Source organism: Brienomyrus brachyistius, chromosome 4, assembly GCF_023856365.1.
Source record: "Brienomyrus brachyistius isolate T26 chromosome 4, BBRACH_0.4, whole genome shotgun sequence".
NCBI lineage: Eukaryota > Metazoa > Chordata > Actinopteri > Osteoglossiformes > Mormyridae > Brienomyrus > Brienomyrus brachyistius.
Genome location: NC_064536.1, coordinates 23,930,427 through 23,949,213, shown reverse-complemented (window position 1 = coordinate 23,949,213; position 18,787 = coordinate 23,930,427). Strand labels below are relative to the sequence as shown.

At 42.6% G+C, this 18,787-nt stretch overlaps 1 protein-coding gene across 1 annotated transcript; it reads right to left on the bottom strand.

The window, feature by feature from the left end:
- Positions 1-9,822: 9,822 nt before the first annotated feature.
- On the bottom strand, positions 9,823-14,333 carry c1ql3a (complement component 1, q subcomponent-like 3a). The gene is made up of 2 exons (XM_049011126.1): positions 13,719-14,333; positions 9,823-10,215 (listed from the first exon to the last, which is right to left on the bottom strand). The coding sequence occupies exons 1-2, from the start codon at positions 14,307-14,309 to the stop codon at positions 10,036-10,038; spliced, it is 771 nt and encodes a 256-aa protein (XP_048867083.1). The 5' UTR covers positions 14,310-14,333; the 3' UTR covers positions 9,823-10,035.
- Positions 14,334-18,787: the final 4,454 nt, after the last annotated feature.

Sequence of the window (18,787 nt, the reverse complement as noted above, 5' to 3'; positions counted from 1 at the left end):
TTTATTATTTTTGCTCTGGAGTGGGAGTAGAATCCAAGAGGTTGACGGGACTCAAGTCAAGTCAGCCCAGTTCTGCAGAAAGCTGAAAATCATCTAGATAGGCATGAGGAGTGTCTCCATAAGGGAAGATCTGAGTGTCCTGCAAGCCCAAAGCAAAGAAACATTTATATAAGCAATAGATATATTAGCCAAAATGGCTTAGTGCATAATCATTAGAAATATTTAGAGCAGTCCTGGACAGCTGTCCAGTAGGTTTTCTGTCTTATCCAGCTTTTGATGAGCTGCACCTGTTCTCAGGTAGATACCAGGAACAGGTGTGGCTCATCAGAAGCCAAATACAACAGAAAACCTACTGGATAGTAGCTCTCCAGGACTGGAATTGGAGACCCCTGATCTAGAGCATTTAGAAATAGCATATGAAATGTTCAGAAGTATTCAGAAACTGTGTAAGAGGTTTGAAAGATTTATTTTATGATGGGGGGTGAAACTTATTCCTAGAATTGTGTTTGAAAAGTTGTGAAGACAGTGTGAGCTGCACTAATTACATGGAAACCTCCACCCAAGCTCTCTGCCTATATATTCTTGTATTGTCTGTATGGGAGGAGTCTTTCTTCATGCTGTAGAAAGGAGCTCATGCTTGCGTACTAATAGAGAAGGAAAAATTTCTCCTACATAGAGGTATCTGCTTGATTACAAAAGTGGTTGCGAGACAAAATGTTTCTTCCACACCAGACATCCTTGTCAGCCTGACAGCTGTACAGTGAGTGCAAAGCAACCAAACCCCCCTCCCCCCCCCCATACCAGTGTGACACGATCAGCCTCACATCCCAGTACATGGAGTCACTCACAGAGTATGGGTGACGTGCTAGCCAGGTCTCGGCGGCACCGACGGCAACGTCACCCTCATTCGAAACCCAGAGATCGGGTGGGGGTGGGAGGGGGTCCCCTTTACCCTCCCATGGCCAAAATGGAGCCGTCAAGCAATATTGGAGCAGACAAGGGGCCCTTTAAGCCACTTGGCACAATTTGCCTGGAGTTAATGGTCTCCTCTTTGGGAGATTTGATCCGCACGACCCGGAGTGAATCACATCCACGTCCGACCGGCTGTCACTTCTAATCACGTCGTCGCCGGGATGGAGGAGAGCCGGGCGAGGTGTGTGGGGGAAACTCACATCACAAGTTCTGGAAAAGCCTACGGACCATCATGGAAAGGCCACGTCGACATGAGGAGCCCATTTATGGGCCGTTATACATAGAATCTTATCCACTTTTTTCTCTTTTACTTTTTTGCTTTTTCCACAACATTAATTATTAGTTATTTGCAATTCATCCAGAATGTATGAGAATTGTTCATATAGTGACTTACAGTGTTCTGATTCATTTATTAATCCCTCATTTACCCAGAATCCATCATTTAAAAAATTTACCCAGAATTCCTGTCACATTGGAATGGAACTGTGAAATGCAGGTCATTTCATTCTTTCATTAGTCATTTACCCAGAATCCATAGATGGATTCTGGAAGATGGTGGCACAGGAGGGAGTGCTTTCGTTCGGCAACTGGAGGGTTGCAGGTTCGAGCCCTGGTTCCTCCTGACCCCATCAAAGTGTCCTTGAGCAATACACTGAACCCCAAATTGCTCCCGGTGAGCAGGTTGGCACCATGCATGGCAGCCTCCGCCACCGGTGTGTGTATGAGTGTGTGGATGGGTGAATGTGAGGCATGAAATGTAAAGCGCTTTGAGTACTCGTAGGAGTAGAAAAGCGCTATATAAATGCAGTCCATTTACCATAAGCTTTTAAAAACGAAACCCAGAATTCAACAGTCTCACCTTTGGATGGAACTAAAAAACACAGCAAAATGCAACACCTGAAATTTATTCTGAATTCATTAGCCCCTCTTTTATCCAGAACCCATATATTTTTTTAAAGATTACCCAGGATCCCTCAGTCTCACCTTTGAGTTGGCCTGAGAAACACAGCAGCTGAAATGTATTCCGAATTCATTAGCCTCCCATTTACCCAAAATCCTTCAGTTAAAAAAATAAATTACCCAGAATACCTCAGTCTCACCTTTGGATGGTATCGGATGCAAACCGATAGAGTATCAAAATCTCCTGGGGATCATCAGTGTTTAGTCTGCTCTGTTTAATTCGGTTCAATGCGATTGATTTCCGTGCTATGACTACAGTGCCGGGTAATCCCCAGGCTCTCCATCTCCCTCTCTGCATTGACCAGCGGGGAGCATGAAAGTCTGAGAGGGTAATTGGTCTTTGTGTGTGGTTTTTTCCCCCCTCTGTGTCTCTCCCACATCAAAGTGGAGGGGGGGATTTCGGCCTGTCAGGGATTTCTCCACGTCCGAGTTAATTATCCTCCTCGGAGATCCGGCCAGCTAACTGTCAGTTGTTAGTTGGCTCCTGTGTGCTCTCACGGACTGCTGTGGCTGCAGACAGCTGCTGCGCTTTATTCCAGAGTTTTATCTGCTCTACACCTACTCCACCACCCATAGTACCTCTCAAAAGCGACTTGTGGGTGAGAAAGGTGTTTATATCACAGTGAAAATATTTGTTTTGTCTGCCTGAAGCTCGCTCTGCCCGTGTCATGTTTCGTATTCGGCACCGGGGAGTTTCTGGATCAGCTCATCTCTGGTCCAGAGGATGCGGCAGTCTTGAGGGCCGTTGCCTTGGTGACTATGTTGTAGAACCGCAGGCTCCTATGCTGAATTTAGGGACGCCGATGGAGTGATTCAGGTAATGATGACTGCCCAGTGGGCTCTTGTAGTCCTCTTCATATCTGATCTGTCAGAACCGCAGTCACAGGTACATTCCAGGCATGTCCATCACTACACTCATGTGACTAAAGTGTGCACACTGTTGTAAAACATGATCATTTCCATCTCACACGTGCTCATCCCTCACTCCTTGATACATTTACCTATAATTCCTTGCTCTCAGCCTTTCGTTGATATTGGAAATACAATATCCCAAAATTGAGTCGCCTTTCCTCACTCTGTTATTTACCTATACATCACTTTAAATATTACCCAGGATTCTTTGAAGGATTACCAAGCAAACCAGGTACCTAAAATTTATTTACTATTCATTAGTCCTCAGTACACCTAGAATTCCTCCTGCCAGCCTTCACCTGCATCTCACACAGACTCTTCAGTCTGACCTCTTAATTGCTGTCCACCCTGTTTTATATGCTTAAAATCTTCACATAGTGGGACTGTAACAGACTTTGCCGCATTTAAGGTCACAGTTCAGCCCGCCTGCCCCGGTGAGACACTTATGGATATGCCGCCCACGCAGACCCAACCTATCGATCAGACTGGGTGGATTAATCTGCCCCCCCAACTCTACTTCAAAAGCGTCAGTATCCAGATGGACCCGCCCCGAGTCCGAATCATCTGCCAACATTCCAGCCAGACAACAATGATGAAGACATTTGTGACAAACACTGGCATATCTGCCGATTCCTTTTAGCTAAAGATTTTTAGACATTCCTCGAGGCCTGGCGACCATTTGTTTGCAAAGTTTATGAGAAGTGCATTATGGGTAATGTGATTCAGGAGAGTGGAGCTGTAGCCAATGACTACCTGCATCTAGACTCACATAACTGAGGGAGGATAAGAGTCAGTAGCACCCTGGTACAGCCTGACTGAAAACAACTCTATGTTTAGGTCTGATTAGACACCCAATTTCAAATTGCATAATTAACAGACATATAACCAAGCTAGAGGAAAAACAGGTATCTGCAGACATGGTTACTGATGTTTTCCTGCTAGTTAACACTGCCGTACTTCCTGATAAACAGTACAGCACAGCGTTAATGCCAGCAGGTCTGTAAACCCAGTTAAACAATACAGCTCAGCGTCGATAATGACAGTCAGGTCTGTAAAACCTAAATAAGCAGTGCGAACCAGCGAGGTCTGTAAACCCAAATAAACAATACAGCCCAGCGTCGATAATGACAGTCAGATCCGTAAACCTAAATAAGCAGTGTGAACCAGCGAGGTCTGTAAACCCAAATAAACAATACAGCTCAGCGTCGATAATGACAGTCAGGTCCGTAAACCTAAATAAGCAGTGCGAACCAGGGAGGTCTGTAAACCCAAATAAACAATACAGCTCAGCGTCGATAATGACAGTCAGGTCCGTAAACCTAAATAAGCAGTGCGAACCAGCGAGGTCTGTAAACCCAAATAAACAATACAGCTCAGCGTCGATAATGACAGTCAGGTCCGTAAACCTAAATAAGCAGTGCGAACCAGCGAGGTCTGTAAACCCAAATAAACAATACAGCTCAGCGTCGATAATGACAGTCAGATCCGTAAACCTAAATAAGCAGTGCGAACCAGCGAGGTCTGTAAACCCAAATAAACAATACAGCTCAGCGTCGATAATGACAGTCAGGTCCGTAAACCTAAATAAGCAGTGCGAACCAGGGAGGTCTGTAAACCCAAATAAACAATACAGCTCAGCGTCGATAATGACAGTCAGGTCCGTAAACCTAAATAAGCAGTGCGAACCAGCAAGGTCTGTAAACCCAAATAAACAATACAGCTCAGCGTTGATACTCAGTCTGGTCCGTAAATTCAAATAGATTATGTTAATACTGATACTGTGTTACAGTCCCTGCTGTCATTACAATGTAAACCCAGAATCACAAATCCAGTACTGACCATAGGGCCTGAAAACTAAAAAAAAAAAAATAACAAGAGTACAGACCAGCATCAATACTGACAGGGGAGTCTGTAAACCGAAACAAACAGTACAGCACAGAGTCGGTACTGACACTGGGGTCTATAAACCCAAATAAACATGACAGCACAGCGCTGATACCGACAGCAGGGTCTGTAAACTCAAATAAAGGACACACAGCAGCATGGGTAGTGAGTCTGTAGTCCCTAATGAGCTGTGCAGCAGAGTGTCTGTAACCCCGTCCCTGGGTAACACTATTACAGAACACCAGGCTTTGTCTTCAGTAAAATCCTCAGCCCTTGGGGTCACAAAATGTTATTACAATGTCTGCCAGATATTTGACTCAGGGACTAGCAGGCTTCTCCTGTGGCATTTTCGTAATGAATTTGTCTGTGATACCACCCCCCCACACCACCACTACCCCATCCCTTTACCGTTAATGAAACTTTGGGGTGGAAACTGAAGTAAAATATGTGTGCATGTTTGTGTGTGTGTGTGTGTGTGTGTGTGTGCGTGTGTGTGCGTCTGTGTGTGTGTGTGAGAGAGAGAGAGAGAGAGAGAGAAGGAGAGAGCGAAAATTTCTCTGTTTAAAACTGTTAATTCTGTGAGCATTTGTCCACGGAAGATCCGTACTGCTTACTGAAAATAAATACAGATCAAGTCCTTTTTTAAAGATTCACCTCAGCAACTGCCTGATTTTCTTTCTTCCTAAAAGACGCACAGAAATGCACGCACCAGAAAACACGCAGGGGATAAGACAGGACAATTCAGGACCGGATAAATAATTCAGAATCATTTCAGGTTAAAATGTATGAAAATCCCAAATGAATGTCAAACCATGGAGCTCAGTTATGCACCACGCTGACAGTCTGACATCTTAGTGTTCCCACATTAAACGCTGCGGATTTTAAGCCAAATAAGAAGAAAAATGTATCGTAGAAGTAGTATATTCATCTGCTTTGGATTGATAGAAAAAGCATGGATATAAAGCATGTTCACTACATTTTATATTTTCAAGTTTCATATGTAAATCTGCTGACAGTGATTTAACTTGACCCTGTTGGGTGAGGTTTATGTTATGCTTATTTATATTTAAGTTATAAGTATATTTACAATGTTTCTTCCATATTGGTACTGAGACCCACATAAACAATAGCAGACTTAACACGAAGCAGCACAATTTGAGTTTAACTATAGGGTGGAATACCGTCAGGTGCAAAGTCTCTGTTGTGTGTATAGTGACGAGTTTTCGTACTGATGTTAAAATTCATATAAAAACACAAAAAGCAGTGTTTCGTTTGCCATCACTGCTCACTGACTTCTGCGTTTTTGTCTTTCGGGACGCTTGCTGCAGTTTAACCGGAGCTGATGGGAATCCCTGCGAGATGTGGCTTCACACAGCCCGTGTGTTTATATTGCACTTAATAGCAACACAGACACTAGGCGTGGTGTAAAACTGAAATGTCAACAGGGTGACACTTACAAAAGTGAGAAAATAAAGCCGTCAAACGAGTCGGCTGGAAAAACGGACCATTGTGGCTCCAAGGCTGCAAAGCCTGCCTCCCACTGCGCAGACAAAATACATTTGTCAGCAGTTTAAGTCCATTAAAAACCATAAATCTGTTTTCTCTTATTTGCTATTTTTGGGGTCCCCAGCTAACACAGCTCCGATATGGTAAAAATCAAGACCAGACACACGTTCTCTTTTCAAGACCCCTAAGTGCTTACTTTGGCCTGGTTTCCCTTTTCCCCCGTTTCCTCAGTTCTTAATCATGCACCACTGCATCTTTAAGGGACTGACCAAAGGGCAACATTCAAAAGGATAGCTCTCATTCACAGGCCGAGAAAGGTGCCATGACATTTGGTAAAACTCCATGTGAGTCTTGGTGACCTTTTTAAAATTAACACTTCTACTTTTTTGGCAATTAGAGTTTAAGTGGAATTAAAGCAGGACAGATATTAAAACCAAAGCCTTAAAAAAGAACCTAACGCATGCAATATGAAAATTTTATCTTCAATAGTCTTATTTATTTTTATAACTGAAAAGTTTTCGCAAATATGCAAGTGGAAAGCGTTTGGTTGGCCAAAACACATATTTATTAGTATTTTTTTCTACACTGAAAGACACTTAGAAGCCCAGATTAGTGAATCTTTCACTAAGCTGAGCATCATCGCTCAGAGTTTGTACGATCAACATAGGCCTTTAAGGCTGGGCAGTCATTAGAGATTTACAAAAAAGGGGGCTACACCTTTAAGAGGGTCTGATTTTAATGAAATTGAATGAGAAACAAATGTACCTTTTTTAGGTCATTTTAGGAGGGCTAAAGCCCCCCCAAACCACTCTATAGGGTTTCTGATAGCAGGGCAACGGTCTTGTATGGTTTCACTTTATTTATGGTCTGTTTTAAGGTACACTGAGGAGGATAAGTAATTATTCATGAAAGTTAATCGGACTCCGTTTATCAAAACAGACACTATGGCCTGCACACCAATGAAATACACGTTAAATTACATTACGTTAGCGTGTATTTTTATAAGACATTCAAATAGACCGCACCTCGTGCCAATACGACGGTCTGACATGGAAATGCTCACGTTTAGTAGGTCTGTTTAAATTGCAAGTAATAGGCCTGCGCTGTATTCATTTAAAAAAGAAAATCAATTGCGTCCTATTTCGTCGATTGGGTATAAATGATGTCGTTTTAAAATACGCTGCAACGTCATACCTAATTACACCTTCCGGTCAAAGGGTTCCCCTCAGGTGTTTTTGCGGCTTTTATGTTGCCGCAACTCAAAAGAATCATTACAGATTATATATGTTTTATTTTTTTTAATCAGCCTTGCAGAGACGCTAAAATATGAAAGACGGCATCGCAAGCAATCGATTGCGCTAAAGGTCTCAACTTAGACCATTAGTGTCGGTCCGGCAGCCGCGAGGCGGGTGAAAAGGCCACGTTTTGTTGGCTAATGAGCTTGGGCTTATCTTGCGGGTCCGACGGGATAAAGCACATCTTTGCCTTTCCTTGAACCGATAACCCCCTTCGGATAATAATAACCCCCAATATAATGATTATATTGAATATACTTCTTATTAGGCAATGGGATGCACGGATTTCCATTTTTCGCAGCTTCACATGCGACGTGCCCATCCGTGCCTAAAAGCTTGAGCGCAGTAATTACAAAAGTGAATGATGGCCCGGTTGGGAACCAATTTGTTATTTTATTTTATTTTGTTTAAATGGAGGCTAAATGTGAATTACTCATCTTCTAATCCCCCAAATCTTTACTCCACATCAAGTGAAATTTCAGCAAGTTTATTTAACGTAAGAAGCGAGCGCATGCGCACTCGCCAGCTATAACCCAGTCACGCTGCATGAATCCGCCACATTAGATTCTTTGCTACTGGGTTTGGGAGACGGGTGTGGCTCTCTCCCGGGTGGACTCGCCGTGGGACTCCCTTGCCACAGTGCTTCCACCAAAAACACTCCTTATAGTCCCAACACCTGCTTTAGTAGACTTAATGCCAGGCAACCCGGCAACATGTGTGAGTCAGACGAACCTGGAAATGCTCCGATCACAGAAGACAATATTTTTACGCCAATAAAAATGGGGAAGCACCGATATGAAAAATACAGGCATTTAACCAAAGATATCCATTTAATGATAATAGCATAAGTGACTGATATACAGGCGTTCTGGGATGGAAAAAAACATATTCTAGCCTTCACTACGTCACATCATACGGACACAGCATTTTATCCCTGTAAATTTTCAGCTCAGCATAAAGGTGTGACAGGCACTCTTGGGTAATAATACAATTAAAGTAATCGCTTCTGTCACCTTGTTTTCAGATGTTTGCACATTCACCGTAAAATAAATTATAACGGAAGAAGGAATGTGTTAAGCAGCTGGCGGTACACACTGCGAGAGTCCGTTTAGCTTTCGGAAGTTTTCACACTGAAGTTTGCGCTACTTCCAGGGTTTATAGAGAGGTGTCAGCACGTAAGCTCAGCTCTGGCGACCTACTGCCGATATCGGTGGCATCCAATGAAAAATCAGCTCACAAACTTCTCGTTCAATCCTGAGACCTATTTAGCCATTAAGAGGACAGATCGGACAAACTTGACGCCAATGTAAGGACCTCCTACAGTTTACCTTAAGTGAAATGCCTTTATAAATCAGGGCCAAAGTCCAAGATAATTATTTGAAAGTTCTAATTGCTTTCCAGGAATGGGGCATCGAGCCAAAATGTATCGAACCAAGAGTGACGTTTAAAAAACCAGTTCATCAATCGTCACCACTGTTGCTGGGAAACCACTTGGATTTTTTTAAAGTAAATTCCATCCACTGTAGAGAATGCAGCAGGTGATACTGTTCTGTTTTCCTTAATTTACTTAAGAAGCAACTCCAATGCATTAGTTATCAATGCATTAGTTGTCTGTATCTGTAATGTTTGAAAAACCTATAAGCACTCCTCAGTACAATCTCAGTGACAATACCTACATGTGTGTTCCAAGCCCGATCGTTTACACGAATTAAGCATCTTCGTTTCTGCAAACATAAGGGCAGTGGATCCTTCCAGATGCTGTGATTGGAGGGTGGACAACTCCTCCTCTGAATAGGCAACCAATCACAGCGCAGTTTGGGAGTCTCACCCATACGCTGATAGCTTTCCATCGCCTTGTCATTTAATACAGGTCATCACGCAAAGGAGATCAATACAAGGAGAAAGAATATATATAGATATGTCTATGTCTATATACATATATATAATATATAGCACTTTAACCACATTAAGCATCATATCTCATCCCTCCAAAGTTACGCAACAGCTGGCTTTAAGCATCATGGTTGCCAGGCAACATATACAACATGGATGTCTGGAATATTGTCTTTAGCATCGTCATGACAAGAACAGCAAGAATATTGGGTCTAGAGTTACTAATACTGTTAATATTATTGCACATATCTTTTTATTTAAAAAAAGTCTCACATTAATAGGCTTACATCTGACACAAAGTAAGGAATACTCCAGTGACTGCTTTGGTGGTAGATTGCCAACACTTGCTGACCCACAAACCAATATTTCCACATTTTTAATTTTTTTCTTCCGTCAGGCAGTTGTAGTTTTCTCTTTTTTTTGTGATTTGTTCCAGCCATTCAAAGACGCACCTGGCCAATCCAGCTCACCCGCCTTTCAATAAAATTGCAAAAGTTTCAGCCAGCACCTGCTCCTCTTCTCTCAGGTTATGGGCGGGACAAATATAAAGGGAGGATAACAATTGGTCAAGAGGAAGATGTGGGCGGAGCCGGGGGGCTGGGCCAGTTTCCCCTTAGTCGGCATATATGATGAACCCAGAGAACGTGCTGTACTTGTTGTTGTTACCCCCATGGGCCTTGCCCCCGTCTAGCTTCACGTAAACCTCATCCCCAGGCTCCAGGTGCAGCACAGCGCTGTTGCTGGCATAGTCGTAGTTCTGATCAGCATCCTGGGCAATGGCACTAGCCCGCACCTGTGGGACATTGGGTCAAAAGTCAAAGATCAGATAAACACGTAAATTGTGGGGGACACCCAAAAAAGCACAAAAAGGTTAACATGGAATTATACCTAAATTGTTAATTATGCGCCCTTGTATGAAAACTCTAAATTAAAGAAACAATATACACTAGAATAGAATAGAATAGAATAGAATAGAATAGAATAGAATAGAAATACTTCATTCATTCAAATGGGGAAATGATCTTTTCGCCTGTCCCATCTCGCTGTCTGTGAGACACACAGCCACATATATATTGAAAGCAAGCTTGAGGGTCATAGTGCTAGGCCAGGCAGTCCATGGAGCAATTGGGGGTTAAGGGCCTTGCTCAAGGGTCCAACAGCAGCATCAGAATGCCAGCCATGGGATTTGAACAGACAACCTTCTGATCGCAGAAGGCCTAAGCTTCCAGGTCACACACCACCCCACAGATAATTTCACAACTAAGCAAATGCATTTACCCAGATCATTTCACCCTATCATAAAGATATGTTTCAGTCCTGAATGGCATTACACAGCAATTGGCAAGAACATGAATCAAAAATCTACTGCTGAACAGTTTATTTCCATTCCCGAGACAGTATCTAACCAAATAAACAACATGAACAGGGGATATTCTAAGGAAAAGTACTAATTTAAATATTACATAATAACAACAAATAAACTACATTCACTGCAGTGGACTGTACTGTTATTTTCAGGGGCCTTTGGCTGCAGCTGTATTTCTGTGCTTTATTTACATTAATGTTTTAAAATATATTCTATATTCTAGTTACACTTTAAAATTACTTAATTACTTATGTGTTCAACAGGTCTATATAACTAAGGGTAGTTTGCATCAGTATACGTGTTTGTCAAAATCCAATCCAGCATTATCAGTTTTCTATTAAATTTGTGTTATCATTGAAATGCTGTACAGAACACGCAAATCACGATTCCCTATCTAGATTTGCTTTTTTTCCCAGACATTTTAATCACGAAGCATTGCATTCGATTAACGATGAAAAGTTGTAGTTTTCCTAAGAAAGTTGAAACAATGTCTTTAGATCGTAGATGCAACTTGTGATTGAGTCCCTAGAGCCGGACATCCACCCAGTCTATTCCAAAATCAATCGCTATGGATTACTTCAGCTCAGGCTTCCTTATAGGTAAATTAGCTCCGAATAATGAGGTGTTCTTGGTCACTAAAACATACGGTGTCAAAAGGCGTTTTCGGAGGTTATGACCCCGCCACCTCTCCAAAGTAACTACTGCCCTCTAAATTGCTGTTTGATAACTACGACGATGCAGACCGAAAAAGATGCAAAGCTATTTCAGCACCTCGGACAGCGGCGTTTCTCTACTAACGCGAGAACGAATTTAAAAACACTTTTAAACCAGCCCCACTAGCGTATACCTATAGCCTATACTACACAGAATTTAAACTCCGAACTGTTATCAGTTATTCGTACGTAATAGATATAACGGAAAGAGACACTTTGACCTATTCTAAGTGACTACAATCAAGAGCATAACTTTGAGTTGAGATTGGGGGAGGGGAGGCGGGGTTGAGGTCCCCAGCCATTTAAAGGCATCCAGGGGGTTGTATTAGCTGGTTTTGATTATTGGGGGGATTACTCCCATGATTACAGTTACCTACGAACAAACAATCCAGTCGACACATTTTTAACTCACTTAACTTAAAAAGTTTTTCCTCTTCTCTACAATGTTATGCCCTCATATTTTCGTTTTTAATACAGAGGTGGGTGTGCAACGGATAACAAAACTCATGGTTCGGTTCATATTACGATATTTTAGTCACGGATCGGATCGTTTTTTGGATCAGCAATTATAACGTTGCCTTCTTTTTAGTACTTAAAGAACACAAAGAACGCTTAAAGTTTTAACATGCTCCTTCCGCGTGCACACCCAAGAGTTGCGTCTGTATGTTTTCACTGCATCTCTGTAGCCTATTGTAGGAAGCCCATCATTAACCTCATTATCTATTCCTGCCATATTATCTCGAGATTATGACATTTTTTTCGCGTGAACTCAACATTGCCCAAGTTCTTTTCTCGAGATCACAAAATAAAAGTTGTCTCATGAAAACAAAAGTTGTATTCGAGGAGCCAAAAGAAGCGGATTCCACTAAAGTGTTATGGTTAATAAATTTAATAATAATAAAAAAAATACTTTCAATCTCTGCATGCGCTTCTTCTATGGACTTCCGTAGCATCGTGATTTTGGAAATGATTACTTTAAAAAAGTAACAGTGGTAATAAAACTGTATTTCACACTATTTTAGTAGAACCTTGCATTAATACGCGGTTCACCTGCATGCCGAACAGCGGGGGTTGATCAACTACCGTCCGTTAGCCCACTATGTTGGGGTTCATGGAGTAAAACATTTTTGGCAGTATATTTACGTTTCAAACATACAAAACTTGTGACACTATTTTAAGATTAAACATTCAAATGTTAGCAGAGAAAAAGGTAAGCCTACCTATCGTAATCTAATTAAGATACTTAAGCCTATATACATTTACAAATTAACATGTTTTAGTTAGTGTGATAAGCGGTAGAAAACGATGAATCACCCAGTGACGTAAAATGAAGATGGATGTTTTTATATTATGACTGTGATTTAACAATGTATTATTAAATAACGTTAAATTAATCATAGTTTATTTCTTATAGGCCTAATTAGTAGTAGCATTTCTATTGCAGGTATAATTGTTAACATAGGCCTACGTTTAAATCCTGTATGTTAAACACATAACTATTTAAATTCATTTTTAAATTTACCACCAGTCATGTAATAGGCCTATAACGCTAACGAAGTGCTGCCAGGGGTCGTAATTTATCAGTTCAGCTAACTGAAAATATCTACCCTGGGGATGCCCGTTCCTGTCTCGCAAAAAGCTCTACCTAATTCGTGTGCAGCCCAGCCAAGCTTATGTCTCAGTGACAGCTTTGAATTATGGTGATCAGGGGCACAGACTGTTCATCCGGACGCTGTTTTCTCTGCACGGCCCGTCCAGCTCGCTGCACGCCGATGGCGTCCGTCTTTGGTGCTTGGAGAGGTTGAGGATCATCTCTCTCTTCTTCATTCCCCCCATTTGCGAGCCTTTCGCTCCCGGTTTTCGCAGTGCTTCAGTAACGGCACGTACCCAGTGTTCCGGTACAGAGTAGACGCTGTATCTAACTTTATTGCGTCTGTCGCAGCTTAATAACGAGATCGTATCAATTTCATAGGTAATCGTATATACTGGTTAATCAGGGGCGATCAGTTACTCTTTAAATTTGCCACTTATTGTCAGACTAGTTATACGTACTACATCGCCAGACTTTACTTTTCACCTGTGCAAGGAAGTGCATTTACTTACTTACTTTTAAAAATCCAAACAACCTAATAAAACAATTCATCGTACTAATCGCTTTAACTGCGTTTGTATCAGTCGACGGATCGCTATTAAGGAGTCGCCGCAATCAGCGCCTACCTGGTTGTTTTTACAAAGGTCAGCCCACATGCTGGTCCCATCGCCGCCCCGCATCAAGACGTGGTAGGTGAAGAAGTAAATCCCCGGGATGGAGCAGGTAAACTTCCCGGTCGTCGGGTCGTAATGGTTGCCCAGGTTAGTGACCACGTCCTCAAATTTGAGCACCTCGTAGCCTTCGTGCTGCTTCTTAAGCCCAGCGTAAAAGGCTATTTTGGGGACTGTGCTGTAAGTGGCGGCGCTGATGGCTCCTGCGGCGGCGTTGGGTCCAGGTGGTCCAGGCAGTCCAGGGCGCCCGGGATCTCCTTTCTCTCCGGGTGGGCCGGCTGGACCTGGCGGTCCGGGCTCTCCAGGTGGACCCCTGGGGCCCGCTTTCCCCGGACGCCCGGGCTCCCCTTTCGGACCCTGTATGAAAGTGGGCAGCGACTGGACGAGACCGTTGTCCCGCACAGTGTCTGCCGTGGCCGTGCTGGTCGGAGACTTAGTCCCATATGGATCGCACACCATCCGGCAGGTGCCAAGCATCTCGTAATGCGCAGATGTCCCCGCAGAGTTGACCAGAACGGGGATGAGGATCACCAGCACCAAAACCATAATGACTCCCAGCACCCCGGCAGCGATCAGCCGCTTCCTGCCGACTAGTCTAGTCAGCGCGGGGCGATCCTCTTGTCTGCTTTTGGGCGAAATCTTGGTGGTTGGTGAGGTACCCTTTTAAATGGAAAAAAAAGTCCGTTTTGATTTCGCTAATGATAATTAACTTATTGGGCCAAGCCCCTTGCGCTTTTCCCTCAACTTTTTGTGCTGATGCTTGCTAATTCAAGTTTCACAAACCTGAAACTTCAGCCCTTTTCAAAGCTTTACCGCGGAACTACACTTGACTGGGGAAAAAAACGCTCGTCTTCAGCATATTGCACAGCCTGCCCCTTGAAAACATACACGTGTGCTCACACGGCGCATCCTCCCGACAATGAATGCGATCGCAATCCTTTATCTCCTCGTACGTGGCGACGCCTTCAAAGCCCCAGCACTTCTGGAGGGAACTGACTCCTATATCAATGCGTGCCTGATCAACCTGAGCCGGGAAGGGCTTGTAGAGGGATTGTGCTCTGCCCGGGGGTAGGTGTCACACAGATCGGGGGCGCACGGGGCTTCTGCACAAGCTGAGTCGACTGCGTCGCTTTCAGAAAGATAGAAAAGAGGGAGGGAGGGTCGGCACTCGGGTTTCTAAAACAGGAAAATGTTAAGTAAACCCCGGACCCTATACACAGCATCTCCGACCACGCAGATATCTTAAAGTACTGTACAAAAATACTTCTTAAAAAGTAACAAAAAAAATTGTTTCGATGTGAAATGTGGCATCTCAGATTTATTGTCTTACGTGGGTTGCATATATTAAGGGGGTTGCAAAACGTGTTGTTTTTAAAGATTCAGAAAATCGCGAATGAGTCTCTTTTTCATTGCAAATGGTACATATAGGCCTACAGTATAACAAATTCTGACTAAGTTAACGTCATTCAAAATTTAGTACTACATGATTCCTGTTTCACAGCAGATGGCGTGGTCATTAAAAACATTATTTGAGGTTGTCAACCGCCAAGTAATGTGCGGCAAAAGTCAGAACCCAGTTCAATGCATTAAGGAAAGTTAGTCCGAAACATTGCATCTAATTAAAAATTACGCGTCAAAGCGACCGGGTGATCATTAAAACTGTCAGATTTGCCAATAAATCCAGCCGATTTGAGTTAAATGATGCATTGCCTGTATACAACAATGAAGCCGCACACAATATCCGAGATTGTGTTTTCGGAAGTTCAGTAACCATCACAATAAGCCAAATTCAATATCACATCCTGCCCCTGAATCATGCATCTTGCGTCGGCACTTTTACAGAAATTTGCAGCATAGTTACAAACAGTGTTAGGGAAAAAAAGCTGTAATAAAAGCAGGATATGAGGGATTTTTAGAGATCTTAAACGAATAACTTCCGTATTTCTAATCTCTGCGGTATATAAAGTTAATAGCCTATGTATTTAAATTTTGTTTTTCGTTTTTTGCTCTCGCTGTAATTGCAAAACACCATGGTGCTTTTGCAACGGAATTTAAACAAATAGCATTTTACACGAGCCTGCTGAAATGCTGTCTCCGGTGGCATAATTGAAAAGCATTTCGGCGTCAACAAGTGGATTTCACGGCTGGGCGCAGTTTCGTCTCCAAAGGGGGCAACTCTTTTCGGCATCCTATACCATATGATTGCAGTTATGACGTTGATCAAATGACGTTTCTCCCCCCTAAATTTATTTAAATGTTCTTTGATTACATCTGAATATTTCACTGATGCAAAACGGCTTAAATGTGCCGTTTATGGGGCCCTTGTCATTGCAGCTGCATCAGGCGGCTGTGGTCAGGCAGCTGCGGTCAGGATAAGTTACAGCAGCATCGGTTCGGCTTCGGTTCCTTCAGCTGCTGCCTGAAGCGCGGTTCCCATGTGAGCTGCAGACCTCGCCCACATACTCTGTGTGCTGCCTGTCCACGTTGCTCCATTCCTCTATTTTTCATGACATTATGCCATCTCTAGCTGGCATCGCCGTTCCTTACAGATCGCCTCGTTCCAGTAGGCTTATCTGATCGGCACGTTAAACACGAAGTCCCAAAAATGAATTAATTCCGCCATAATTATCTCCCTGTTCACATTTCACTGTTTTACCTCAGCCAAATACAAAAAAAGTCTGTCAGGCACTGGGCAAAAGTTCCTGCTCCCGGTCTCTGGAGAGAACTCCGTTCTATCCACGCACGGTGTGCTTAAATTGATTTTACTTTTAAGCTTAATTGAATATCCAAGCGGTATCGACTGGCTAAATATAGGCTAAAACATGGTTCTAGCGAGATTCTGCTGGATAATAGCCCTTCCTAAGTAATTTACATTGTACTACACTCTTAAATCGTTGATATGGAACAACTACAACACACTCTTTTTCACGTGTGTATTTCAGGTAAAGCGTCTTAGCCCTATCCACATCGGGCCGACTCAATATGAGACATGACTCCTAGCCAAAGCCACATCTCATCACTCTCCAGTCTCCCCATAAATCAGCGCTGTAAAATCAATCGGGCTGATTAGCCAGGGAACCCCTGTGTCCTTGGAGTTCCTCTGGCATATAAGGAGCGATGGGTTAAAATAATGAAAAATGTATCGAGAAAGAAATACAAAACATCATCAACCATATGTAACTAATCAGGCCCGAAACCGGAGAGCTCTGTAGTATTCCGTCCCCGGCCCGCACATATCGATTGATTTAAAAGGCCAACGATTATTGTTTTTGTTGTCTTGAGATCTTCCTGCATAATGATGCATGCACTGATAGCCGGGTCATTTTTTAACATCATCTTTCAGCGTTTGCGCTCCTGTGAGAAGACAATTGAATAGCCGTAGATAATGCCTAAAATCCAATTATGCATGAGACCTGAGGGGCTGAAAAAAAGACGGATAGCGTCGTAATGCAGACCTTTAACGATTATCCACAGCTCCCCGTAAACTTTTAGACCACACCTCCTCGTTTTCTGGTGACTTACGGATACTCCCTCTCGTTTGCCGGGTGAAAGGGGCGATTAGTCACGGTCCTTCTCCACACGGCCCCTCCCCCGAAGATCCCAATTAGGATGTGCACATTGATGGGGGGAACTCGGTGCATTTGTGAATATCAAATATTCTATAAAAACTGGGGAGGGTAGTTAAATATATATTGTATGGATAAACATAAAGAGAAAAAGGTTAACTTTTTAGAGAATTATCAATAACGTCTCGGAGTTTCATAACCCCGAAATCACAGACTCGACAGGTGTCAAATAGAGAACTCCTAACCAAGGACGGAGGAACCTGGGGGGACGTTTAGCCCCCAATAAACAGAACAGACCCCGCCCTCCAGTAAAAAAACTTCGCATTTAAACTGTGGAGTTGTGCCCCTCATATCAAACTAAACTTTACCCTGCTTCTAACAGGAAAAGATCAAACCAGATTTACAAGAAATGTCTGACTGTAACATAAAGGCCTACAGTTCGTTGTATTTTAAAATGGCACTACATATTTATTGTCTTAACGCTTTAATTTTACATTGCTCTCATCCTCCAGCATAGCAGCCGAGAGACTAAACAATCCGCAAAGCATTTGACTGAAATAAACAAAGAAAACAGACACAGTAATATAAAAATGCTCGAGAACATGATTCCAATGAACATATGCTTTATTAAAAATCATAAAATTCAGAACAGTACGTGTGACGGGGTGGGAATTCATGCATCATAACAAGCAAAAAATAGTAATAACTGCAATAATTAGAATACTTCCATCAGCGGTACCCAAGAGTAGGCTTATACTGGTATTCTGCCATATTTCTTTGGTCTAATTAGCGTCTTATCGTCCGTAGTGTTTAAACAAAACCTGCATTTAAATTTTCCGATTCTGAAACATGAGAATATTTTATTTTGAACATGGAGGGATAATATTTTTTTCAACTTCTCTAAAATACAAATGAGGATTTTTAAATAAAAACGATCTCAATCTACGGCATGACATCAGTAACAATTTTATAAAAGAGCGAGCGAAAACGATCAAGAGACGGCAGGTTTCCACACGTCACATCTAAATCCGTAGTTATTTATTATTTTTTTTAAAAAACAAGAAATTAAAAAAAAAAAATCAGTGAGTGTAAAAATACAAGCTACGGCTGCTAATGAACTGTACAGAATGAAAATACATTATAAAACCGTGATCGTGGCCACACACACACGATGTATAAGAGTGAGCCGTGTGAAAGGTGCAGCACGTGATTTCCATCAATGCACTGGTCTTACTGTAAGGATTCCCCCGGCCTGTTTCAGCGTTGCCTGACAGATACATCTTTTTTTCACAGGGATAGCGTGAGCCTGGGACAGCAAACACACCCAGTTCTTATCAGGTCTTAAGTAAAAACAGAAAGCCTTTGAAATTTATGTAAAAGGAGAGTAAGGGGCTGCTGAAAGACACCCCCTCAGAGTGGAGGTGTTTTCCATTTGCAACTGCCCCCCCCCCTTCCACC